Here is a 27,941-nt window from a genome sequence, read left to right on the forward strand (position 1 = left end):
TTGATCACCGAACGAACCGTGATGATATGAAGTGAGTTTTATCATGTCTATTGCGAAAAAAAAAAACATATCTATTGAAAAACAACAGCGACCATCTCACCCTTACAAAAGCAGCAAGGGAGCTCCTCCCCTCCCGTATTGAATTACCTGGGAGGCATCTGTCACTCACCTGTTCCCACATTCCCTCCTGAGCGACTGCTTCGGAGAACCAACAACTCTGTGTGCGTGCGTGGCGTTACGGCAGCCACAGGAGCATTCCCTGGCTCGGGATTTAACAGCTCTGTTGTGCTACCCATTTAGACGTATTCCTGTCGGGGTTTTGCGTCTGCTGATTGGCAGCAGATTGAAGCTTTTGTCCCCCTACACACCCCATGTTGGCCACCTTGAGTATCCAGTGCAGAAAGTTAAAGAAAAGTAAGTTGAATTGTTTTGTTCCTTCGCTTTTGTTTACAAAGTGACTTTACAAAGTCAATGATTGTTTTTAAATAAAAATTCAATCTGTGAACATTGGCTGGTGTCAATAAAACAAGGCCACCCACATGAGGAACATCTCTGTGTACGCAATGCAATGCAATTAAGTTACAGAAGACAACATCAGTATTTAAGGCTCTTTGTCAATGTCATTGCCCTAATATTGCACTTATGAAGCACACATTCAGTACATTTGCAATTTTTTTGTACATGCAATATTTTCTTTTTTTTTTTTCAACCACCCTACCCTTTTAAATTTTGCTGCTATACAAAATTACCCACTATGGGACTAGTAAAGGCTTTTTGATTCTGATATTCGTCGTCGAATTTCACCATTGTCGTCGTGATATCCCAATTTCAACTTGACATTTTTACTGCTCGTAGCTATCATGCATTATTACATCAAATCATGCTCAACATTAATGGTTAGTGGTCAAGTACAGATACACGGAGAGCAGGAATCACTTTGCGTTCATAAATATGCTACACGTTAACAACTAAATGATGAACACTGATTGCTAATGTGCGTTAATCAAGTGACAGAGCTATTCACAGCTCCCCCCCCCTGAAAAAAGCAAGCATGCAAGTGGGAGGCTTGTTGTCACATTGATCCAGTTGTCATCATGAACCAGGAAAAGAAACACCAATTGAGACGAAACAGCATTGAAAGACATAAAACCAGATAACTTATCTCTGACAAAATGCTTACTCAGGTTGTGAGGGTGAAGTCCACGTTGCTCAATCGTATTTTTTCCCCCACTCACATTATATCAACATTATCGCGAATACTCTCCACCCACTCATGTAATGTTTCCACTATTGTGCTACCATGGTAACAACATCTTTGTACAGTCAGACTATAAATCAGATAAAGTAATGATTTACAGATTTGTAAACAGTATAAGAGTTTGGATTATTTAACTATTAACGAGATGTCGTGGATTAGCAATGTAGTGTTGTTGCTATGCTGTTTTATTTCATGAATGGTTGGGCTAAAGGTGGGGCGGAGTGCACCTTAATTTGGTTACCAGTCAAATCGCTGGGCGTTTTCCTTGTTCAAAATCTTTGTTTCATAGACTACGTGGATCAAGTTCAAGTCCTTATAAACAAATTTGGGACAAAATCAAAAAAAGCGCTTCAGCCGGTTGCAAACACGTCACGCCCATGATTCAAGACATGTTTCATCAGCAGTTTGTTGTAACTATTTTTTTAAGGTATCATTCTTTCCTTGACATTGATATTTCCAGTTTAGGAATATAACGGTCAAATTTAATTCTGGAAGAGATAGAGTATCATCACAGTATAATTAGTCCGATATGGGAAATCTATTCAATTGTTGTCAGTTTAGTTTTGATGAGTTTTTGAGCAGAATGAGCCACGGGAGTGAGTCCTCAAATATCGACATTGACTCAACAAGAAAGGACTCGCCTCAGTGACTATCATTGAGGGTATCGTGAATGAGCAGCTGTCTAACCTCATTCCATCAGAGAGGAATTGCAAAACATTCCATTCACGCCAGACGCTTTGGAAAATATCTCCATTCGGCAAGAAACTTGTAGCAAGTAGCAACGCGCCGATCCATTTTAATGCGGCTATCGCAGCCGCCGATACTGGATAATTACCTCTACATAAACAGCTGGCTTTGTGAAACAAAGAGTTGGAGGGGAGTAGTGCGATGGGCCTCTTGACAACACCTGACACCCAACCTGTCTTCCTCTGCCTTCACCTCCCCTCTGAAACCTGGCACCGTCCCAGAGGAAGGAACGAATGAGCTAAGAGACGCTAGCAGATAAGGGCAAAAAGAGGAAGTATTGTGTTGGTCAAGCTTAAAATCTCTATGATGCTTTTGTTTTGTGTCTTCAATCTTGTCATTTTTTTGTGACAAAGATTAGCGCTGGAACCAAACACTGACAAATGTTGATTTTAGTCCGGTAATAAATAAAAATAAATAAATAGATAATTGGCTGGCTGTTAGCTGGCGATCTATTAGCTATCCATGAGCTAGCTGGCTAGCTACTCGCTGTCTAGCTGGCTGGCTGTAGGCTGTCTAGCTGGCTATCTAGCAAGCTATTATCTATTTATTAGCTATCCATTAGCTAGCTAGCTTTCTATCTATTTGAGTTACTTCGGGGTTGAGTGAACGCTGGTGCATGTGGCTGCCGCTGCTCACCCACAGAAAAACTTTACCCTGTGACTGTAAAGTGACCTTGAGAGTTTTGAAAGGAGCTTAGAAATGAAATGTATTATGATTATAAATAGATAGCTAGATAGCTACCTAGCTAGCTACCTATGAAGCTACCTACCTCGCAACCTATCCAGCTACCTACCTCGCTACCTAGCCAGCTACCCACCTCGCGACCTAGCCAGCTACCCACCTCTCTACCTAGCCAGCTACCCACCTCGCGACCTAGCCAGCTACCCACCTCGCTACCTAGCTAGCTACCTATGAAGCTACCTACCTCGCTACCTATCCAGCTACCTACCTCGCTACCTAGCCAGCTACCCACCTCGCGACCTAGCCAGCTACCCACCTCGCTACCTAGCCAGCTACCTAGCTAGATACTGTCGATAGAGAGATACTGTCGATGGATAGATGGATGGATGGATGGATGGAGTGTAGACACCTGAGAAGGTCACATTTAACAAATTCAACAGGTCGTTTTTTTCATGTTATCCGCTGAAAGAAGCTCCCAGCACAATGTGCTGTGAGTGACCTCATCGCATTTTGTTTGATCCGCTGCAAGTCTCGCTTTGTTCTCTTCTTATTTTCCTTTCGGCTTTTCCTCTCAGGGGTCGCCACAGCGAATCAATGTCCTCCATCCCTGTTTTGTGCATCCTCTTCTCTCACACCAACTACCCTTATGTCCTCTTTGACCACATCCATAAACCTCCTCTTCAGTCTCCCTCTCGGTCTCCTGCCTGGCAGTTCAAGGCTCAGCATCCTTCTGCCGATTTAGTCACTCTCTCTCCTCTGGACATGTCCAAACCATCTCAGTCTGGCCTCTCTGACTTTCTCTCCAAAGCCTCGAATATGAGTTGTCCCTCTAATGTACTCATTCCTGATCCTATCCAAGAAAACCTTAACATCTTCAGCTCTGCTACCTGTCTTTTCTTCAGTGGCACTGTCTCCTGTCCAAACATCATGGCAAGTCTCGCTTTGCTAAACTCGTGCAATAATATTTTCTCACCGCTGTCATACGGAAAAGCCATTTAATAATAAATCAAGGGCATGTTTGTATAGCGCAGGGGCAAATGTTATATATATGCTACTTTTGGTCTTAAAAAGATCAACAGTGAAATCCTCAAGTCAATGTATTCTTGTATTATCCTTGTATACATAGTACAGGTTTTTTCAAGGTCGTTGCATGTTTCTTGATTTATTATCTCCACCAAGCACTGAAATGCAAAGCTAAGTGATATCGTTTTGATGGCTGTCCTTTTGTGTTTTAGTGGGGCGGATTATGCAAAAACCACTTAAGTGATTTTCCATGACACACCACCTCATGCGTCCGTCGACAACCCACAAAGTAAAAAAAAAATAGTGATAAAGCCTCAGAATAAATAATGTCATGATCTGCCTACGTTGTTTGTATTCCTGACTTATAATTGTTTATGTTGACTTAAGTTGACAAGATGTTATGTTACACCCGCAGTTAACTGGCTGTTATCAGGACACAGATCTCCGGTGATATAATCATAAAGAACATTCATTGTCATCTACAGCTCGTTCAGGTATTGGCGCAGCGTCGATTGTAGAAATTGCTGCTTGCTTAAAGGACAACCTACGTCACTTTTTTGTTTCTTAACTGACATCAGAAAAACGTTTTATAGCATCTAAAATACCCAAAACACGCAATAAAAATGACTTAAAATGTCCAAAGTCTGCAAAAAATTGAGCTGCGAATTGGGCATTTTCAGAAGGTCCCGCCCCCAGTTCGTGACATCACGCCAAGACGTCTTGCATTGCTGGAGAATCAAAACAATGGCTTCAGATTCGGAGAATATGCTTTCTTGTTACACATCCAGTTATGAATATGATTCAAATAGTTCTGAAGAGGAAAGCATACATGTTTGCAATCAATTAAAGAATTTATTCCGTGCCATTATAAGGCAACATTGAGGCAACATTGTCTCACCGAAAAAGAGGCACAAAATGGCGACCTCCTGTGGCCCCCTCCGTTTCCACAGGCTGATAAATTCTTTATATGGAGCTTGGACACCCTCTTCTGGCGGCATTTCGGTGCAACATCAGGTCCCCAGACCAAACAAGTACAGCAAAATACATTGACGTGATGGAAGGATCGCTACAATTCGTCTTTTTTTTCGGTCAGGGGCGTTCCTTTAGTGATGTCACGTATGGACTGTCACCAACTCAAAAACAAGACTTCCTGAATATTCAGTACGAGTCTTAAAACGTAAAATATAGCTACATGCGGTGAAATCTTTGTAAAATACGCTCAGTAGAAGTCATTTGAAGCCGTTTTACAAATTATGTACACAACTTGTCCGGAGACGTCGGTTGTCCTATAAGTGTGGTTGGAGGAACAAATTATGGTTTCTTGGCATTTTTAAAACCATTTGTACCAAATTTTATAATTGCTTGGGCTGTGACAATCTGCCCAAAATCACGTTCCAGTACCTACATTGTTTTCAGAGGGTGTGCTTCACTGTGTTTTTTTTTACAGAACAATCAAGTGGCTTACAGGCACAAGTGTGATTTATCACAATATGAACTTCACGGAAAACAAGAATTGTCACTTGGGGAAGAGAAGCACAATATTGTGTTTTTTTTGTACACAATAACATCGGCTACGCTTGACCGCTCATTTAAAGGACAACCAACACCGTTTTTTGTTTCCTAACTGACATCAGAAACACATTTTATAGCATCTAAAATACCCAAAACACGCAGGCTGATATTTTTTGTCAAATGCAAAACACCAATAAAAATGAGTTAAAGGTCCCAAAACGACTTCAAAATGACCTTGGAGATGTCGGGTTTCAGAAGGTCCCGCCCCCTTGTTCGTGACGTCACGCCAAGATGTCTTGCCTTGTTCTAGAACAGGGGTGGGCAAACTTTTTGACTCGCGGGCCGCATTGGGTTCTAAAATTTGACAGAGGGGCCGGGCCAGGAGCATTTGGAGGGAGTGTTTGGGCCGGAAATACTAAAGCATTAAAGGACAACCGACGCCTCCGGACAGGTTACGTCCATAATTTATAAAATCACTTCAAATGACTTCGACGAAGCGTATTTTACAAAGATTCCACAGCATATAGCTATAGTTTACATTTTAAGACTTGCGCTGAATATTCATGAAGTCTTCATGACGTCACGTTTGGACCGCCCCTGACCGAGAAAGCGACACACAATGCATTTTGCGGTACTTTGTTTGGTCTGAAAACTTCGTGTTGATCCGTGTTGATGGCGAAATTAGAAGGAAAACACATAAATAACGCTATGGTGAATCGTTGTGTGTTGCACCAAGACAACTATTTGATATTCGCTGACACAAATTCCTAGCTGACAAATCAGCCCATTTCCAACGGAGCTTGGGCGCAATCTTCTGCATTTTCTGGGTGCTAGATTGCTGTCATTGATGGCTCGAATTGATACGGGAGGACTCCTTGAATCAATTGCAAACATTTATGCTTTCCTCTTCAGAACTATTTATTTAAACAAGAAAACATCTTCTCCGAATCTGAAGCCATTGTTTTGATTCTCGAGCAAGGCAAGACGTCTTGGCGTGACGTCACGAACAAGGGGGTGGGACCTTCTGAAACTGGCCATTTCCGGATTCATTTTTATTTGTGTTTTTCATTTAACTAAAAATATCAGCCTGCCTGATTTGGGTATTTTAGATGCTATAAAACATTTTTCTGATGTCAGTAGGAAACAAAAAAAAAATGGTGCCGGTTGTCCTTTTAATGTAGTGTGTACAAACCTCATAGCACAGTAAGAACACTAAACCCAATTTATTAACTGTCTTTCAAATATGAAAAATATCCCTGATCAGTTAATAAATTTGTCTCAAAGAATATGGCGTTTACATACTATTTCGCAGATACTTGGAGGAGGAAATGGAAATAGATTAAAATAACATATGCACTGTGATTTATCAAGATTGCATCTGTTTTCATTGAAGGGGCAAAGTTAAAGAAATCAACATTTATTGAAAAATGGAATCACTTTCAACATTCAAAACATATTACACAACGAAATATTCAAGCTCAATAATACCCACTTGTGTTAAATTCCGCAAAATCATAGATGGTTTGTCCTGACCGCGCGCTCAACAAACTCCTCGCCTTCACCCGCAAACAGTACACGTATGCCGTCGCCGAGCACACAGACATAGGCTACCTGAAGTTGAAATTTGCATACTCCGCATGGCAGCCAATCAGAAGCCTGCTTCTTTCTTCCGGACTTTCGCAACCGTTATAAGGTTGTGCATTTGCATATCCTTTTCCAAAATAGATGCACAGAACCTCAGCCCAGAAGAAAGATTCAAAAGAAGCTAACAAGATATGTGACGCTACAAAACGTAAATTTACATTAAACCGTGACTGTAAAGTGTACGTGAGACTTATGAAAGGGGCTTAGTGGCTCGTAGGGAGCAATGCAAACGTTGCATTGTGCACCACAATGACAATCGACTACTGCAGCAAAATCTGCAGCCATGCACATTTACCGTAAATTAAGTAAGGTAGCACGTATAGTATTCTTGATTTAAAAAAAAAACTTTAGACTTCGTGACAATGTTTTATTTAATGTGTTTAGTTGTCTCATTGTGCTTCAAGTTGTGAAGAATGGGGCAGGAAACTTTTCAGTTATCTGCCCTGTTGTCCAGCTAACTTTTTGTCATGAGTTTCAGACACTGTTTTTACTATAATTTGGGCATGTTTGGCGGGCCGGATTAAAAAGCCTAACGGGCCGTATGTGGCCCGCGGGCCATAGTTTGCCCATGTCTGTTCTAGAACCAAAACAGATTCGGAGAAGATGCTTTCTTGTTACTCATCCAGTGATGAGTATGATTCAAATAGTTCTGAAGAGGACAGCATAAATGTTTGCATTCGATTAAAGAAGTCCTCCCGTATCAATTCGAGCCGTCAGGACTCCAATGTAGTGTCCCAGAAAATGCACAAGATGGTGCCCAAGCTCCGTTGGAAATGGGCTGATTTGTCTGCTGGGAATTTGTGTCAACTAGTATCAAATAGTAGTCTTGGTGCAACACACAACGATTCACCATCGTGCTATTTATGTGTTTTAGTTCTAATTTTGCCATTAACACGGATCAACACGAAGTTTTCAGACCAAACAAAGTACCCAAAATGCATTGTGTGTCGCTTTGTCAGTCAGGGGCGTTCCAGACGTCACGTCACGTCAGGCATCGTCATCAACTCGAAAACAAGACTTCCTGAATATTCAACGCGAGTCTTAAAACGTAAAATATAGCTATATGCCGTGAAATCTTTGTAAAATGCGCTCAGTAGAAGTCATTTGAAGTGATTTTACAAATTATGGACACAACTTGTGCGGAGGCGTCGGTTGTCCTTTAACTGTCATGTCAGTCTGTAGTTTGCAAGACAGTGATCTCCCGCTACTTCGTGGTTCACTTATCGCGGGTTCAGTGCATCGCGGATTTTTGTTTTGGTTAAAAAAAAAAAAAAAAAAAAGGATTCCGAATTTAACACTTGTGCATCAAAGCATGAAGGTGTGTAACTTCATTCTGATCCAGACAAGGAATGTTCAGGCATGCCTGACTTATTCCCATCTTATTGAGTTACCAAATGTTATTTTATATGGCAACTCCACATTAGAATAATCAATGAATCATACCACACTGCTGTCACTGCATCATAATCTCTCCATTACAAGTATGCAGCAAATTGCGAGCATTGTGCAGGAACACAAACGGACAGTTTTGTCATGTAACAGCTCGTTAGGGTCCAGAGTGAGAGCGAGTTTAGTCTGTGTGTGTGTGTTGATATGCCTTATGTAACATCATGAGGGCATGCCTTGACAGAAAATGTGGAAGCTCCATGCTGACGTAACTTCTCTCATTTCCTACCACGGGCTATGCAAATTGCCACTAATGAGCCTGACCGAACATGAATCTGAACCAAATTATTCAGCAAATAGGACAATAATAAAATAAGAAGATGGATATATCAAGTGGCTCATGTCCAATGTTGTTATAGATGGAGTCCCCAAACTGTTAGCAATACCGGCTCAGCAACTGGATGAGATCAGTGGAAGAACAGGCCATTTCGTCAACTGTTTCCTTTGATGCACTATATGGGCTGTTTATGGAAACAAAGGATGGATTGAGAGACAGGAAAGTCAAGAAAAACATGGCAGGTTCAGGCAATAACAAGATGAATTCCACACATTTATTCGGAATGGAACTGACTCATTTTGCCTTATTTTGTCAAGCTGCCTCCTTGTATAAAAACAGGAGCACATTTGTGTTTGGGTTCTCCTTGGATGACTGCTTATGGTTGTAAAACTACAGAATTATGGGAAATGTTAAATCTGCCACTGGTTTGAATGTTTTTTCCCCATAATTGGCTTTTTGTAGAACTACACGAATACAAAACAAGAACTTTGCCGTAGGATAGTCAATGGACGAAATTAATTCTTATATTTTGTCAAAGCCCAAAAAATAAAGTGCTCAGCAATACACTATAACCATCAGAATGCTAAGACCAGCGTGTTCATTATCATTAATGAACACACAAAAAGACAAAGGAATTTGTCTCTGATAGTGAGAGCGACTTAAAAAGTTTCAGTAACAAGCAACTCCAACAAAAACATAACATAATACGGTGTCTTTCAGTAATGTGTACCATTGGTGATCATGCTACCGAAGAATGACACCTGTGCTGATGGGGAGAATGTCAGAGAACACAGGAAGTTTGTCTTTTACTGCCGGCAGGGGACGTAGCCATTCATGACCGACGCCCAACGTCTACAGTCTTCTGCCAAGCTATTTATTGAGAGTACTGTATATGCAAATCTATGTGATAAATTAGTAAAACAGTCTTCTTGAGTTGAATATCACACCCCTTGACGTCCCAAGCACCAACATCCATAAAACAACACAACATAGACATTTTAATAGGTTGTCCTTTCCATGAACCGATAGATTTGTTACCTGGCTAATGAGCTCTTCCTGTGAAGGAGTTTACCAAGTCCTAAATTATGTCCAAGGCCAGATCTCTTACATGAGGATGGCAGTTTAACAAGCTGTGTCTGTTTACCTCAGATTGACCCCAGATTTTCTGTGCTTCCATTGTGTATTCTAGTCACACATGTTCACTAAGCATATAACAGCATGAAACTTTTAAATATGATAATGTCTATTCTGTCTATTCTATATCAGAGAATCAGAAAAAGGAGTCAAAATAGTTAATCGTTGGATAAATTACAACATGGTGGCCCGGTGGTCGAGTGGTTAGCAAATCAACTTCACAGTACAGAGAAACCGGGTTCAATTCCAACTCTGTCTTCCCTGTGTGGAGTTTACATGTTGTCCACAGGCCTGTGTGGGTTTTCTCCGGGTATTCCAGTTGCCTCCCGCATTTGAAAAACAAGGCTGATTGAACACTCCAAATTGTCCCAGGGTATGATTGTGAGCGTGGATGGTTGTTTGTGTCTGTGTACCCTGCGATTGGCTGGCAACCGGTTCTGGGTGTCCCCTGCCTACGGCCCGAAGACAGCCGTTATAGAAACTTCTATGCAGAGGTCTAGAACAGAGTGAGTCGCATATGCCATACGGTGCCAATTCCTTCATCTCACCGGCACACCTCATATTGTCACCAGTCCTTCATGATCTTATGTCTCCTTCCTTCTCAGGTGAATGTCTTGAGCCATGAGCGCCTTAGGATCTCCAACAAGGCCAGCCAAGTGAGTTCACTGCACATTCCATCCTCTCCCTCAATATTTACCTTTCCCTACCTTAGTTCTTTATCACAGGTGACTGTCACAGCTGCCACAGATTACCTAAAGCGGTATGTGGAAGGTAGTGTAGGTCAGGGACCTCGAGCACAGAGCGCCTCTGTTGAGAATTATTTGCTTTGCCTGGACATTTTGGCTCCAGCTTCCCTGCGCGCCCCCTTCTCTTCCTTCCCCTCCTCTCCCTTTTCCACTCTCACTCTTACTCCCTGGCCCGGTCCATATGGTCTAAATCTTAGGCTATAATCTCACGGACACTTTGTATATATCACTCCTATTTTTGTGGGCTTGTGACTCATGAAGAAGTGAGAGAGCAGGCCTTTTAGTTGGTGGTAGTATCGGAGACAAGATGAAGGGAATGCAGCGTAATCCCATCTCTTCTTGTCATTGCAGTGGAGTGGCGAGATCGGACAGCAAGATCAGCGCAAAAGCCCTCTTTGGTAAGTGCTGGTATATTTTACCTCACCAAGCACATTCCGCTTGGGTGTGATGGAGGTGTTATGAATTCATTCATTATGCAGTTGGGTTCCTTTACGTATTTGTGAGAATCCGCAGATGAATAACTGTTTTATTTGAATCTGACCCTGTTTACACAGTTAAGAAAGACTTTAATAGTCCCCCAATGGAGACATTTGGTTGGCATCAATTTCAGATTGATTGTGGAAATTCCATTCAACACATTCTCAGTCATTGTCCAATCTTAGTACACCGGGCTGTCATTTGTCATGTGGGGGAAAGGTTCGAGCTAATTGTAGCTATCAAGATTATTTGTTGCAGACATTCACTGGATTGTTCATGATCTTGTTTGCACGTTTCATTTCAAGCGTAATTTGTGAATGGCCACATGACTGCGTTTGCCATGACTTGTCCTACACCTGGAATTAAACTTTTTCTGTCCTATCACAAAAACTACATTGTTCATTCTGTTGTCCTGAGGCAGGATTGAAGGAGAAGTGGCTAATCCTTTTTTTTAGCATTTGAGTGTGTGGAGTAAATTAAAATACATTTTTTTTGTTTTGCCAACATGTCTTGCCTGTTTTTCTCAGAAAGGACATTTTGAATATTTTGCAGTGTTATGGTAATGTTTGGCTAATTTCCATTGCATTTCAGTGGGTGTCAATAATGCACATATTTTTGCTTTTCACAAGCTCGCTGAGTATATACCCCTAAAATAGCAAGACCCCAAATAAATGTTTCTCCATCGTTTTGTGTACTGCGAGTGTGTGTTCAGGGCTGTGCCTGTTTATAAAGTTGGCTTGGAACAGGGTGTCCCTGCAGGTGAATAAAACTTTCTTTGAAAAGGGGGGAAAAGACGAGGCACACTTTCTTTCCTCTGTTACAGACCAGGCAGCCTCAGACTTTGGCTCGATTGCACACAGCAAATATAGTGGAATGTTGTGCTGAACATGATTCAGAAACAAACTGCTTCATTGAGAGGCTATTTATAATTTAGTATGCTATATGCGGGCATGCTGAAGTTCCCACACCATCTGGCTTCGCACCTTGTTATCTGTCGGGGTTCTATGACAGTTGTCTAAAAATCCACAGGACAGACCCACCTGTGGGTTTCCTTGTGAAGTTATTCACAGTACGTGTGGTGACTCGAGGTCGTGTTGTTCTCCTTTTGGCTTGCCTCAGTCTGTGCGGCAGATGGTCAGTACAATGTGTGGGGCATGAGAGCAGATTGCCAAATCAGGAGATGAGATGGTGGTGTGTGTCATCATCAAAAACAACAACAACAGCAGCAAAACAGCAGTGGTTGGTTATCCATCTACTGCTCGCTCCATGTTGAATACCCACAAAGTGCAGAGGTCTTGTCTCACTATGTTGTATGCAAAATCTGACGCACATATGCAAATGATTCTTTATCTGTTCCTTTGGGACAGAGCAGGAACATTGCATTACAATTACATCATTACATTTTTATCTACAGCTCTATCTTTTTAAGAGAGGTTTAAATACATGAATAAAAACACTATACACTCAACGGTTACATTATTAGGTACACCTGTTAGTTTTATTAAGGACTAAAGTAATTTGGATATGTGCTTAGTCAAGTATAGCTCCCTGAAAAGGAAGCACAGAGTGGCATTTTTATTGGTTTATTTGTCAGTTAGCGGGTCACTACTTCCTTGTTGAGATTTCAGGCTTGTCAGACTGCCATTTTGATTTTATGGTGAACCGTTGCGTTTATCTTATCAGAACTAAAAGTCAGAGGTGATGTTTTCTACACATTCCCTTCACCCATTCAAATTAATTAGTGGGTAGATAAAGAGAAATGTATCATGTTTAGATTCCTGTTATTGCGCTTGGATAATATTAGCTTGAGTATAGCATCAGTGTCGGTCGGTCGGAATATGTCAGAATATGATCAGTTTCACATTTTGTCTTAAATCTGTACTGTTTGACAGTCACCATGTTGGTCTGTTATTATTAGCTTCCTGGAAACAAATAGCCAAATGTTTGTGACCACAGCCATGCAGTCACATCCAAATGCTGCTCTGCAGTAAAAACAAAAGCCAGCTGTTACCAAATCTGATTTATTGGGCAGTTTTAGCTCTTTGTGCGGACACAAAATCAAATCCTAATCTCAGCTACATGTATTTGTATGCACTTAATAACAAATTAATCTGGAGACACTGGGAGATTGACAGTCTGCCCTCCTGCCGCCACCACTCTTTATTTCTGGTCAATGGCTTCTTGGCCCATTTGCCAGTTAAATGCCTCTCGCTGCTAGCTGTTGCTCCCTGGGAATTGGTGGCCATAAGTGGCATTAATAAGACATGACGGCCAGCTCAACTTTCAAACAGACACCTGATGCCCTTCTTCCACCTGTGCGGAGCCAAGCAATGCGAAATGAGCCGAGAGGCATTGGCGACGAGGCAAATGTTGCCGTTGTTTGCTAATGGTGGCATGGACGCTAGCTATCACTTTTCAAAATAACACCTGAGTCACATAGATCACAAAAAGGTCCATTGGAATGAAAGGACTCTTGACAGATTCAATGAATTGTTGTTCAAACTCAGTGCCTTTGTGTCACATTCAACACGCAGCACAATGTGTCCGCTCTAGAGGGAACAAGCGCTTTTCATGATGCGTGCGGCATCCAACGTGTTTGATCTGTTGGGCGGGGTGGGGGGAGAAGACATCTGGCAGTGTGGGCCTGATTGTAACAAGCTCACATTTAATAACCATGTAATGGTTACCTGCAAGCCATTCACCTGGTGAATAGGTCAGTGGCACACATATATGCTACTTCAAACACAAAAATATCATATCACAGCTTGCATATCTCATTTAGCTGTGGCCATATGAGACCAGAGTCTTAAAGGACAATCGACGCCTCCGGACAAGTTGTGTCCATAATTTGTAAAATCACTTCAAATGACTTCAACTGAGCGTATTTTACAAAGATTCCACGCCATATAGCTATATTTTACGTTTTAAGACTCGCACTGAATATGACTGACGATGCCTGACGTGACGTCACGTCTGGAACGCCCCTGACCGAGAAAGCGACACACAATGCATTTTGGGTACTTTGTTTGGTCTGAAAACTTCGTGTTAATCCGAGTTGATGGCGAAATTAGAAGGAAAAATATAAATAACGTGATGGTGAATCGTGTGTTGCACAAAGACTACTATTTGATACTAGTTGACACAAATTCCCGGCAGACAAATCAGCCCATTTCCAACGGAGCCATCTTGTGCACTTTCTGGGACGCTACATTGGAGTCCTTACGGCTCGAATTGATCCGGAATCGATTGCAAACATTTAAGCTTTCCTCTTCAGAACTATTTGAATCATATTCATAACTGGATGAGTAACAAGAAAGCATCTTCTCCGAATCTGAAGCCATTGTTTTGATTCTAGAGCAAGGCAAGACGTCCTGGCGTGACGTCACGAACACGGGGGCGGGACCTTCTGAAACTAGGCCTCTCCGAGGTCATTTTGAAGTAGTTTTGGTACACTAACTCATTTTTATTGGTGTTTTGCATTTGAGTAAAAATATCAGCCTGCGGGTTTTGGGTATTTTAGATGCTATAAAACGTTTTTTTTCTAATGTCAGTTAGGAAACAAAAATATGGTGTCGGTTGTCCTTTAAGTTACTGTTCATCGTATAAATTATCCTTTGCTTGAACTGTCTAAAAATAGAAGCAAAATGAAGTAGGCCTTGAAAAAAAACATGGGTGAATGTATTCTTTTAGCATTTTCTTGACTTGCTGTGCGTTTTGAAATCACACTTCCTGTAAATGTAAAGTAGCAGCAGTGCCTGCAATATGTGCCATTATTGTCAAAACTGTCTGCATACACACCATCTCCAACTGGGGCACCGCAGGAAGACTCGGAAGTTGGCAGTTTATAAGCTAGACTCCACAGCATCTAATGACAACAGATGAAGGAAATTTACATGTTGTTGTGATGTTTGACGGCAATCATCTGTGATCTTTGAGCTTGAGGTTTGATGCTTTTATGGTGCATTTTAGAGGACGTAATCCTTTCTAACATTATATAAAGTGAGATAGAACGCTTTTAGTTGCACCATCATCTTTGATAGCATGATCAATATTTAACTTTTTAGATATGCGATTCGCCACTCCTTTGGGAGTCAACCTGTATGGAAAAAAAATTAATATTTATTAATTTAAAAAATATATTTATTTGTTGGTTTATTTGCTGCAACATCTCGTCGTTAAGAAAAAAATAGATTAATTTGGCTGTTTTGTTTCCTTTTGCCTCCCATTATTTTCCTGTAGCATATGGGGAAAAGAATTACAAGTATAAATAGCGTAGGTGTTTATTGCCTTATTGCCCTGCCAGTGTAGTCAGTTCACTCATGTGTGTCTCCTTCGGTCTATTCACTCCTACTCTGATTTGCACAACATGTGGGATCCAAGCAAGTTTGATGATTGTGACTACCTCGGAAACCGAGACCCGCTTTGAAATGTTTTCATCTTTTTCTTTTTCAGAGCAAAGGAAAAAATATTCCAACTCTAATTATATTATGCAGGAGACGTCACAATACCATGTTGAGGTAAGGCTGCCTTGTTTGGAAATATTGAAATGAAGCTTTGAAGCTGTTTTTATTTTAACAGTCGCGACTGAGAAATGAGACTCGGGAAATATCGTAATGTTGGCGACTGAGAAAGTAACGTTGTTTCTTCGTGTTAATCTTAAATGCGAGAGAATGATTATCCTGTTATATCATTGTACATTTATTATTCATAATGCGATGATGAAAATATATTTCATTATTATTACTCCTTATTCATGGCTATTAATGTGTAATTCTAATGTCTAAATAATGAAAATGAATTGCTATTTGCTAATTTGAAAGTGGACTTTTGGAGGTGTCCCAATGTGAAATGTTGCACGACGTCTTGGTTCGGTGTTCCTACTTTAACTCATTCACGAATTAATTCGGGAATTGAAAATATGTCGTAGAGCGCCTTTCCCGAATTTGTTCGGGTTTAGTTTTTTTCTTGTTTGGGTGCACATACAGTGCTGGCCATGGTCTCTGGCAATGGTTTTTCCCTTCCACAAGGGGGCAGCGTTTCCCTTTTTTCCATGTTAGCGCTTTGTTCCAGCTTCAGTTGTTGTTAAAGCGCTATATAAAACAATGTGCATGTTTTGCATTGTATTTTGGACAGACGCCCTCATTTCAAGCTCATATAACTAATGACCCATATAATTTAGGAATTAACTTCTTTCCGATGAAAGAAGAGAGTCTAAGGTTTCTAACGCTGTACTGGATGGTTATGTAGTCCTAAAACTCAATATTCTGTGGGTCCTGGAATTCAAGCGACAATGACAAAAACCCTGGCACTGGAGTGGACACATTTTTGCACATGTATGGCAGTGAATGATTTTTTTTAAGTGACAAAAATTCACATGCTAACCAACCCATTTGCACCCGTAATGTACTTAATACATCCAGGGACCCTTTAAAGGAGCATGGACTGGTTCACAAATTCATTGCCTCAGTTTGAACGTTCAACAAAAAGTATTTGACTGCATACACAATGGATGGCAAACTATTGATTCTTTTAAAATTGGACTTTCATCTCTTTTTCGAAAAGCACTCTGTGTTTAAGCTATGTAGACTGGCTCCCTATTGCAGTGTGATATTGATCTAGAGAAAATGTTCTCCTTCACTATTCTTTCATTTTTCTATACTCTAAGTTATCTGATGCCTATGTCCTTTGCCTCTGTCACCTTCTGTCTCACCCTCGGTTAGCATCTGTCCACTTTCATCATGGACAAGACTGAGTCCATTGCCACTGTGGATGACGCCATCAAAAAACTCACCCTTCTTGATTCAAAAGACAAAATTTGGACTCAGGAAATGCTTTTGCAAGTCACTGAAAAGGCAGTCCGGCTGCTGGACTGTGACACCCAGGTACTGTACTGCCTCCCCCCCTGCAGATTTGTTGTACAGTTTCATAAAGTGCACTTAAGAAAGTCATGAATTTCTACTCGACGTTATGTCAACTTTTTATAAGAAATCTGCTATTCTCTTTCTGCAGGAGGAGCTGGAGAACTTCCCCCTACCCACAATCCATCTGTCTCAGGCCGTGCTAAATCAGACGCGTTACCCATCCGTGCTGCTGCTAGTGTGTCAGGACAATGAGCAGCACCGGCCGGACATCCATTTCTTCCACTGTGACGAGGTGGAGGTGGGTGTTTCCGCGCGTTACTCACTTTGCCTCCATTATTGTCTGTACACACAACTACGCCGCTTATAGCAAGGATTCATGTCGTTCATAAATCCATGGGCTCGACCAGCGGCACAATTTGAGGTCATATTTTGTGAGGCTGTTAGTGGCTTGGACTTTTGCGAAAGGACTCAAAAGTATCTGTTGACAACTCGGCGTTGTGCGCACCTGCACGATGGTCATTCGCATCAGATATTGATGAAAAGGTTTCTTCAGCCGTCATCTGTACTTCTTGGAAGGTGTCGGACGTTTCGCTCCTCATCCGAAGAGCTTCATCAGCGAACTAAAGTTGTGCTGGTAACTCTGGCCCTTCTTAGGTCGATACCACGTAGGTTTTGTCATGCTAATGAGGTGATACCAGAGCTAATGGGGAAATCAGAGCCAGGCAAAGACATTCGAGGTAATCAAAGAGGAAAAAAGAAATAATCAGATTAGCTTCAGTGTGTAGTCTACTGCTGCCCCAACCTTGGAGCAGGGGCCTATCTGCCACCGCCACCTCTGTCCATTAAGGATATATACAGAGCCAGAGTTACCAGCATAACTTTAGTTCGCTGACGAAGCTCATCGGATGAGTCTGAAACGTCCGACAAAGAAGTACAGGTGACGGCTGAAGAAACCTTTTCATTGATGGACCACTCCCGTACGACTGAGAGCATACACAGACACATTAAATATTATTCGAAATAGTTTCTCATATTTAGTAATTCATGAGTGTGACAGTGTTAATATTATTAGAATCAGAATCATCTTTATTGGTCAAGTGTGTAGAACACACAATGAATTAGTCTTCGGTAGAACGCCGCACTAGTATCATCATAAAAAAGACATGACAAATAAATATCGAGGACATTAATAAAGGCTAATCTAATCTAATCTAATCTAATCTAATGTAAATGGTACCTCTCAGGAACAATTGAAACAAGGTGCAAGGTATCAAACAGAGCTAAAGTGATCAGTGATAGAATAAAATCCGATAACAGCCGTACATTCGGTGCAGAAACTCACCGAACCATGTTAAAATGATCAGTCGCTGTAGTTGTACACATGTACAATTATGCAGATGTCCTTGAGCGCCTCAAAGTGTCTGGTGCTGAAGATTATATAGGTCAGTAACAGTGGTTCAAGTGAGCACTGTACAGAGCTGGAGCTCCAATGATTAGATAAAGATTCTCAACATATTACTTAAAAATGAAACTTAACTTCTGTAGATATTGGTTCATCTCATAACATTTGACTTGCTTGCCTGCGTCTCTCACACAGGCTGAATTAGTTCATGCAGATATAGACAGTGCCCTTGGAGATAACAAATATGGGAAGAAATTGAGGCTTCAGACGCTCAAGTAAGAAAGGCGCATTCACACATCCATAGACCTGCAATGTTTAAAGTCTGAACATCGTCATCTTTTTGGAGAATTAACCAGGAGAAAATGAAGCACCGAAGAGAGACCATCCTTCCTCAGTCGCCTCCCAAGGCCACCCCTGTTGCAAAAGGACGTGTTGCTGCCCCAATTCCGCAAGGTGAGAATTATAGTAACATGACTGACATTTGCCTGGTAAAGAAAGGTCAGCTTCAAGCCTCCTGTGGCTAGTCCTTGTGATGCTTTTCCATGATGTGATGAAACACTAACATGTACACCAGTACAAATTCCCTTTCCACATTCTTGCTGTGAAAAATAAGAATAAGAAAGCCTTGAACTCATTCACTGCATTCACAAATTTATTCAGGAATTGAAAATATGGTGTAGAGCACCATTCCTGAAATTGTTTGGGGTTTTTTTTTTTTTTTAATGCTTGGGTGTCGATAAAGCGCTGGCCACAGCCTCTGGCATTTTTTTCCTTTCCACAAGGGGGCAGCATTTCCCTTTTTTCCATGTTAGCGCTTTGTTCCAGCCTCAGCTATTGTTAAAGCGCTAGATAAACCAATAGCTATGTATTGCATTGTATTTTGGACAGCCACCCCCATTTCAAGCTCATATAACTAAAGAGCCATATAATTTAAGAATGAACTCGTTATTTTCTGATGAAAGAAGCAAGTCTAAGGTTTCTTACGCTACATTGAATGTTGATATAGTCCTAAAATTCAATTTTCTGTGGGTCCTGGAATTCAAGTGACAATGACAACAACCCTGGCACTGAAGTGAACACATTTTTGCACATTGTCTGGCAGTGAATGAGTTAATGGTTATAACTTGTAACGAATGGAACTTTCCAACGTTGTATGTTACTCATTATTTATGCACTTTAAAAATGTGTCGAACCATATGAATGCCATTTGTCTATTTTGATGTTAGAATGAAAAAATAAACAAGAGGAAGAATTCATTTTATTGAACAAAATAACGACATTTTAATGAAGGTCATTTGTGATTTTTTGTCATGCCTGATTTAGTGGGTTTTTTTTTTTGGGTGCAGACAGGCGATCGTCTGGACACAGTGACCCAGAGTCACATGAGAAGTTAGCCAGGCGCATTGAGAAGGATGTGGTGAGTGTTTTAATTAACCCATTCACTGCCATTCATAAATGTATTCAGGAATTGAAAATATAACATAGAGCGTCATTCCCGCATGTGTTTGTTTTTTTCTTGTTTGGGTGCCGATAAAGTGCTGGCCATGGCCTATGGTATTTTTTTTCCTTTTCCCCAAGCCTTTTTTCCATGTTAGTGTTTTGCTCCAGCTTCAGCTGTTGTTAAAGCCCTATATAAGCCAAGATGTATGTACAGTATTGCATTGTATTTTGGACAGCCGCCCTCATTTCAAGCTTGTATAACTCCAGACCCACATAATTTAGGAATTAATTTTTTTCTGATGAAAGAAGAGAGTCTGATGCTTCTTACGCCGCAGTGAATGTTTATGTCGTCCTAAAACTCATTATTTTTTGGGTCCTGGAATTCGAGTGACAATGACAAAAACCCTGGCACTGGAGAGGACACATTTGTGCATGTCTGGCAGTGAATGAGTTAATTGTTTTGTTTTTTCTGTTTTACAATAATGTAAGCTGCAATGACAGGAATGTGTTACCAAACTAGTGCAGTGCATTTGTCGATAATACTGTGCGCATCGTTGTGGGACACCCTCATCCATCTTGTTATTTTTATAGCAAATCCTCAACTGTGCCCTGGACGATATTGAGATATTTGTGGCGCGGGTGCAAAAGGCAGCCGAGGCCTTTTCCCAACTCAACCAGCGCAACAAGAGTAAGAAGAATAAGAAGAAAGGACCAGCAGGTCTGTCTACCTTTCTTCTTTTGTGGTGGCAACCATGAAGTGGCAATATGTTGCATATTGCTCACACTGCCATGTTTGTATCTCTTTGTGTTCTCCAGTGACATGCATGATGGTCAACACCAAAATTCCATGGCTTTCGCTTACAAGTCATTTGAAAAATACTCAGTTTTCATTTCAGTGGTATTATTATTATTATTGATACTATTATTTTTGTTATTAATACTACTATATTATTGTTATTATAAATATTATCATTATATTTTTATGAATACTAACTCAATGATTTCATTTGTCTGGTTTGGCTCGATAATATTTTAACAGTCGCGAAAATACTGTGGTACCACAGTTATAATTAAGGTGAAAAGTAATAATTATACCACAATGTGTTGAGTGATGTTTCATCCATGCTATTCTCATTTTGTGCATGTTTGGTCAGTGGTGATGTGATTTGAAAATATCAATATGTATTCTTTTGGCAAAGTTAGAAAGATATACACTGTTGATGCTACACAGAGAACTAAGGTGGTACTGATTTTATTGCTTGACTGTCATTTATTTTCTATTCAGACAGTCTAGTCTAGTGGTTTCTCAAATCGGGAGCTCTCGGAATTTTAGGAATACAATATTTCTCTGCATAGAAAAAAATGTAAATAAACTGGATTACATTATTAGCTCATTCACTGCCACTCACACATTTATTCGGCAATTGAAAATATGATGTAGAGCGCCATTCTTGAATTGTTTCGGGTTTTGTTTCTTCTTGTTTGGGTGGCAATAAAGCGTTGGCCATGGCCTCTGGCAATGTTTTTCCCTTCCACAAGGGGGCAGCATTCCCTGTTTTTCTATGTTAGCACCTTGTTCCAGCTTCAGCTGTGGTTAAAGCGCGACATAAACCAATATGTATGTATGTATTGCGTTGTATTTTGGACCCTCATTTCAAACTCCTATAACTCCGGAACCATATAATTTAGGAATGAACTTTTTTTCTGATGAAAGAAGACACTAAGGTTTCTTACACTGCATTGAATGTTTATGAAGTCCAAAAATTCGATATTCTGTGGGTCCTGGAATTCGAGTGACAATGACAAAACCCTGGCACTGGAGTGGATACATTTTTGCACATGTCTGGCAGTGAATAAATTAAAGGAACATATAATAACCTCCTCTTAACTACAAATGACGCATAAATTGGGTTCCAGGCTGAGAAACATGATAAACACATAAAACTGTTGGGTCAGAAGGAAGGCAAACTGTATTCCGATGTGCTCAAGGGAGACAGTTTTTGTTGTTTTGTCCTTACACCACAAGTGAGCCTTTCAGCTGCCATCAATGCTATATAAAATGTATATTTCACTTTCAGTCTAAAATCAAAATGCCAACTGACTTCACCCCACCAAAATACAACCTTAAACTCAATCTGATCTGTCAAAATAATTAACCCAACTATGTGTAAAAGTAACCAAATCCGCCTGAAATCCAGAACTACCCAGTGAGTGGATTAGGAAAAGAACCCAGTATTTTAAGCAGGTAGATTTTTTTTTTCTTGGACTTGAACAGAGAAGATCAACAATGGTAAATTATACAATAGCGACATATTTACTGGTATTTAACAGTGATGCTAACACACATTAAGTTTCCTGTGGTGCTCCTTAACACATATGTTTGAACCCCGGCAACTTGTGTGTGTGTGTGTGTGTGTGTGTGTGTGTGTGTGTGTGTGTGTGTGTGTGTGTGTGTGTGTGTGTGTGTGTGTGTGTGTGTGTGTGTGTGTGTGTGCGTGTGTGTGTGTGTGTGTTTATTGCGGTCTCGTGTGCTTGTTCGCAGAGGGCATGCTGACACTACGAGCCAAGCCCCCCTCTGAGGAAGAGTTCATTGATAGCCTGCAGAAACTAAAGCTGGCCTTCAACCTCTTAGTGAGACATCTCAGATCTATTAACCTCCCGAGTTTTTTTGTTTTGTTGTCTCCGGGGCATCCTCACTAGCTCTGTCATTGCACTCCCTGCAGGCCAAACTGAAGAAGCACATCCAGAATCCAAGCGCGTCAGAGTTGGTTCATTTTCTCTTTGGCCCTTTGGAGCTGGTAAGAGCAACATATGAAGGTGTTGGATACTCCAGAACAATCACGGCCTGGAGGCCAGTCAATTATGGCACATATAGACATACAATACAGTCATTCACGCTCATATTTACAATTTACGATCAGTGGCAAGCTACTGTATATTTAGAACAAGCCCGAGGGCTACTGATGTGCTCGCTCGGCGATACCTGGTGCTATGTTGGTGACCCCTGCGCGACACTATGACACAGTTATGGTTCAATCACAATGACATAATTTAAAATAAGAAAGCAGTACATTATTTGTGTACTTTTTTCCGGAATAAAAATTTATTTGAAGTCATCAAATGTATTAAAGTGAAACCAAGATTCATATTCGAATGATAAGAGCACAAGTGGAACTGAACAAAAGGACTACAAATCACGGTGGTCAAACCCGGAAACAGAGCGCCGATACTCCGGGATTGAACAAAAGGACTACATATCCCAGTGGTCAAACCAGGAAGCATAGCGCCGGTGCTCCAGTATTTGCTGTAACGCAAAACCATCATTCAAACACTCCGGTGCAGCCGGACAAACATAAAATGGCCACACTCCGACAAAAGAAAACTGAGCATTGACACCACTGACACAGTCAGGGCTTGATTTTTATAAGCTTTGCCCTTTTATAAGCTTTGCCCATACGTCTGTGTAAGCTCTTTTCAAGCTTTGCCCATGTTGTTTCAAATGCCAATCGCAAAGAGCAAGTAATTAAGCGCCATTGACACAATTCAAAGCAGACAAACAAAGCAAGCAAACATGATTGAATATGAAAGATAACGCCACAGATCTGACAAACAAAAGAGAAAATAAACTTCAACTTACCATTGCAGTTATGCTAGCGACGAAGTGGGTACTTTTCGGACTGGAGCAAACTGCGATTAAAAAAATTAAGTCAAGTGAACGGGCACTTGTCAGTTGTAGCCCCGCCCCTCTTAAAGCTCCAGGTAAATCCAAAACCAAGGTTTTAGTGTTGCTATCACTTTTGGTTTGCTGGAGTCAACTCATCGCATGATTTGTTTGACACAGTTTGCCACTTGGCTGTGGTAAAAATCGTACATACTGTACGATGATAAAATACATTAAAACATGTAATACAGTACTGTACAGTCAAAAGAGTCCAATGCTTACAGTTACCGGTCTGTGTGTGCAGGTGCTGCAAAGTTGTGGCAGTCCTGAGCTGGTCCGTTCTATTGTCTCCCCCCACCTTTCCAAAGACGCTGTGGACTTCCTGCGGGGACATCTCACCCCGAAAGAAACCAGCATATTTGATCTTCTCGGAGAGGCATGGACCAAACCAAGGTTTGTCAACAATATTCAGAATGGGCATTTTTCAAGAATCATATCAAAAAATGGTGGTCTGGCACCTCTATTGTTGCATTTTTAGAGCGGAATGGCCTAGGGATCAGTGTGCTCCCCCTTATTATCCCAAATTCCGGAATGGCTGGGAGCCTCCAGTGGAGCTCTTCAGGACGGCCCCGTGGGAAACAGAAGGTCCTGGTGGGCCTCTGGGTTCTCCCATTTCTTTGCAGTCCCCCATTAGCCCTGATTACAGGAAACACTCATCTGATGATGTAAGACTGACCATATACTGGAATTGAATAGAAAGACTCAACAATCCAAATCAATTTGCATGTTTCTTCACAGTTCTATGGAACCCTTTCTTCAAACTCATCCAATGGGTAAGAAAGGGTTTATTTCATAAATGGTGACTTTGAAATTAGCCCACATAAAAACTCTATATCTCAACAGATCATACAACGGGATGCCCCCCGCACGCAAATATGCCAAAATCCGCTACCACTTTGTAGCACGAAATGCCAACGAGCTGTCAGTGCTGACGGATGAAATACTTGAGGTAAAAACATTTGCATACTTGAATAAAACACAGCCAGCCAACCCGAAACAATATGACAGCCTGGGTGAAATTTTGATAAAATAGCATTCATGCTAATTAATAAAGAACCATGAACCAGAATGATTTAACTCAAATGAAGAGTCATTTCGGGGTGTCTCAGGTGATCGAGGATGACAAACAGTGGTGGAAACTAAGGAATCGTAGCGGCCAAGCCGGTTACGTCCCTTACAACATCCTGGATGTTGTCAAGCTAGAAGAACCTGACGGTTTTTACAGCCAGGTAAGCTGCAGCAATCCAATTGATCCGGGCTGCATCTAGCGCATCTGTATTCCAGTTCTCCATTTGCTCACTTTTGGCCAAAATAATTAGGTAGCGCTGCCAAATTTAAGATAAGAACAAGATGTTTTGCATTCATACAGTCATCATGTACAGCACCGGTGTCAAAGTCAAGGCCCAGGGGCCAAATCTGGCCCGCCACATTATTTTATTCGGCCCACGAAAGCAAATCAAAGCAATTGAATTTCCATGATGCCTGCTAAAGTCCGAACCAAAATTTCAAATTGTCCCAGGAACACCACAATAACAATCATTATTCTTGACTTCTGATTTGAAAACTAGTCTTCTTTTCCTTTCGGCTTTTCCATTGAAGGGGTCGCCACTAATTCATCAATTTATTGTGGAGGGGATGAAACATTGTAAAACTGGACACTTTACAGGCACAGGATAAGAATTTTTCTTCTGAGGATGAGCAGCGGCAGCCCGACGCACCAGCGTTCACTCAACCCGGAAATGTACACCACTAACTCAAATATAAAATGGTCATCGGCACAATAACATTCACAGAAAGTAAAACTACTCACCATTTGATGACAATGCTCTGATCTTACCTTGAAATGGGCATCTTTTTCCTTCATTTCTAAATGCTAGCTTGCTAGCTGTGTCCTAGCTGTAGTTGTACAGAATGGAGGGGTACTGGGATTGACATTCTGTAGCTAACAAGTAGAATAAATTCAGTTTTAGGAAACTTGAATTATAAAAAAAACATCCAAATGATTTGTAATGGAGAAATTCAGTAGGAAATAAAGTTTTTGTGCAGTGGTCTCCAATTGGTAGACACATCACACCTCTGTGGTAAACACGTCACACCTTTGAGAATTTTGGATTTCATCTTTGTGGACTTTTCTCATACCCGCTTGATTTTCTGCATGTTGTCCACCTTCCCACCACATTCCCAAAACTTGCTTGTTAGGTTCACTGAAGATGAAATTATCCATCCATGTCAATGTGAGTGGGGAGGGCTCTTCATTTATCGATGAACATCCATTAAATCCTATCAGTGTGCACCCCAAGTCTCACCCACTCAAAAAATACGAATTTACAGCATACCGACAAGAAATTTTAATCCAAATCCTTAATCGACCATCTAGTTTAAATAAATATCGTTGTGCTTGTGTCTGTGTGCAGCAAGGCTATGGTGCATCCTCTCCGGGCTCCCGAAGCCCAGGAGACAGTTTCAGCAAAGGTCGACACAAAGACAAAAGTAAGCAAACCTTACTTTTGTCGGGTGTGTATGTAGATTACACTTACTTCGATTTGTGTTGTTGCCGTGTCTCAGTGATGGATGAAGTCAACAATGAGCTTCTGATGATGATCACTTCGAACAAAAGCCAGCCTCCCGTCAGAAAGTTCCGCGTTGAGCGACCGGCTGCCGTCCAAGTGCCACTCACGTACAACTCCAACCCGGAGCAAGTCAAGTCATGGCTTACTGCCAAGGGCTTCTCCAAAGCGTTAGTAACACACACACACACACACACACACACACACACACACACACACACACACACACACACACACACACACACACACACACACACACACACACACACACACACACACACACACACACACACACACACACACACACACACACACACACACAACTCTTACTTCCTCAAGTCCACATATTTCTTGAGATGACAGAATGTAAATGATGTTTTTTTCCCCCACTACATTATCCTCAAACAGGACGGTAGATTGTTTGGGCATCCTAACTGGAGCGCAGTTGTTTTCTCTCAACAAACAAGAGCTGAAGGCCGTGTGTGGAGACGAAGGCGCTCGCGTGTCATTGCAGGTTACTGTGCAGAAAACACAAATCGAGGTTAGTCGCACAAGACAAGCAGACACACATAATAATAATAATACATTTCATTTCTAAGCGACTTTCAAAACTCTAAAGGCCACTTTTCAGTCACAGGCTAAGTGTTTCTGTGGGTGACCAGGGGCAGCCAAACGCACCGGCATTCACTCAACCCAGAAGTAACTCAAATAGATAGAAAGTTAGCTAGCTAATAGATAGCCAATATATAGCCAATATATAGCTTATGGATGGATGGATAGATAGATAGATAGATAGATAGATAGATAGATAGATAGATAGATAGATAGATAGATAGATAGATAGATAGATAGATAGATAGATAGATAGATAGATAGATAGATAGATAGATAGATAGATAGATAGATAGATAGATAGATAGATAGATAGATAGATAGATAGATAGATTAGGAATTCACTTTTTTCTGATGAAAGAAGAGAGTTTAAGGTTTGCATTGAATGTTTATGTAGTCCTAAAACTCAATATTCTGTGCGTCCTGAAATTTGAGCGACAATGACAAAAACCCTAGCACTAGAGTAAACACATTTTTGCACATCTGGCAGTGAATGAGTTAACATACCCAATCTGCCCCCCTTTGCAAAAACTTTAGACGCCCCTGTAGTATGAGAATTCATTGCTACAGTTACTCTTGATTCATTGTTTGTTTCTGTCAGAAAACTTGTGGAGACAGCGAGCTTCAGGAGGTCATGAAGCGCAGGCAGGAGCGAATCGACTCGGGGAGTACAGACTGAGGCGGCGCACCTCTAGCCTTCCTAATTTCATATATCACGCTGTCCCGAAGGGCCCGCGATTCATGCATTGTCCACATTTTTATTGTATATTTATTTTCTTCCATCTTCCATTTTATATGTGCGCACACTAATTGGCATCTCTGTTGTCTCAAGCTTTGTGTGGATCAGTGAATGTGAACGGAGGGTGTACAACTTCTTGTGCGAGTGACACGTGTACAGTACATGCTTGTCAAGTCAATGTGGCGCATGCTGATGTTTCACGGCAATGTGGCTAAAACATCATTTCTATCAATTCCTCAGTGGCTAAAATTTGTTGCGCAATTTGTTCCAGCAAGTTTTGACACATTTTTTTTTTCATGCTGTAGCCAATGATTTCCATATTGACGTTTACATTCGGGAGCAGGATATAATAATAGCGTCACGCAAACGTATGTTCATATTTTATGTTTTGCTCACAATTCTGCATGAGCTTGTAAAATATGGTCAGAGGCTGTCATTTCTTTGGGTGTTGCTTTTCGGCACAGGTGTTGTTTTCATCTGTGATGCTTCAATAAATAAATGAAGATCGATACACAATCAAATGGACTGTAAATAATGGAAAGAAAGTGCAAAAGATGACGATTAAAAGTTAATTGTTTGCTATCCAACTGTCTTATGGTAATTAATTTTTGATTTTGGGGTGAAAAAGAACATACATTGTGAAGAAAAAAAATG

General features: G+C 41.0%; 1 protein-coding gene across 4 annotated transcripts; it reads left to right on the top strand.

Annotated features, from left to right (window-relative positions):
• The first annotated feature begins 173 nt into the window (after positions 1-173).
• Positions 174-27,869, top strand: eps8l2 (EPS8 signaling adaptor L2). 4 transcript variants are annotated; one of them, XM_088996354.1, is made up of 22 exons: positions 174-414; positions 4,125-4,203; positions 10,328-10,378; positions 10,820-10,866; positions 15,398-15,462; positions 16,666-16,827; positions 16,955-17,104; positions 18,404-18,483; positions 18,555-18,661; positions 19,555-19,625; positions 20,240-20,366; positions 22,191-22,279; positions 22,372-22,446; positions 23,614-23,762; positions 23,848-24,034; positions 24,108-24,142; positions 24,213-24,318; positions 24,479-24,598; positions 25,784-25,859; positions 25,935-26,106; positions 26,345-26,477; positions 27,150-27,869. In XM_088996354.1, the coding sequence occupies exons 3-22, from the start codon at positions 10,344-10,346 to the stop codon at positions 27,225-27,227; spliced, it is 2,064 nt and encodes a 687-aa protein (XP_088852480.1). In that variant the 5' UTR covers positions 174-414; positions 4,125-4,203; positions 10,328-10,343; the 3' UTR covers positions 27,228-27,869. The 4 variants fall into 4 exon arrangements, with proteins under 4 accessions (XP_088852480.1, XP_088852479.1, XP_088852478.1 ...); XM_088996353.1 differs by lacking the exon at positions 4,125-4,203; XM_088996352.1 differs by lacking the exons at positions 174-414; positions 4,125-4,203; positions 10,328-10,378 and having other exon boundaries at positions 10,632-10,866.
• The last annotated feature ends 72 nt before the right edge of the window (positions 27,870-27,941 follow it).

Source organism: Hippocampus bargibanti, linkage group LG05 (assembly GCF_051943395.1).
Source record: "Hippocampus bargibanti isolate YZ-2025 linkage group LG05, ASM5194339v1, whole genome shotgun sequence".
In the NCBI taxonomy this organism is placed as follows: domain Eukaryota; kingdom Metazoa; phylum Chordata; class Actinopteri; order Syngnathiformes; family Syngnathidae; genus Hippocampus; species Hippocampus bargibanti.

What these genes read in the sequence shown, in the direction of transcription:
- eps8l2 (XM_088996351.1), top strand. Translation starts at nt 15,265, where the DNA reads ATGTGTGTCTCCTTCGGTCTATTCACTCCTACTCTGATTTGCACAACA. An exon ending in TGCTGCCCCAATTCCGCAAG is followed by an intron (nt 18,662 to 19,554) that starts GTGAGAATTATA and finishes TTTTGGGTGCAG; the next exon opens with ACAGGCGATCGTCTGGACAC. An exon ending in GGCGCATTGAGAAGGATGTG is followed by an intron (nt 19,626 to 20,239) that starts GTGAGTGTTTTA and finishes TTATTTTTATAG; the next exon opens with CAAATCCTCAACTGTGCCCT.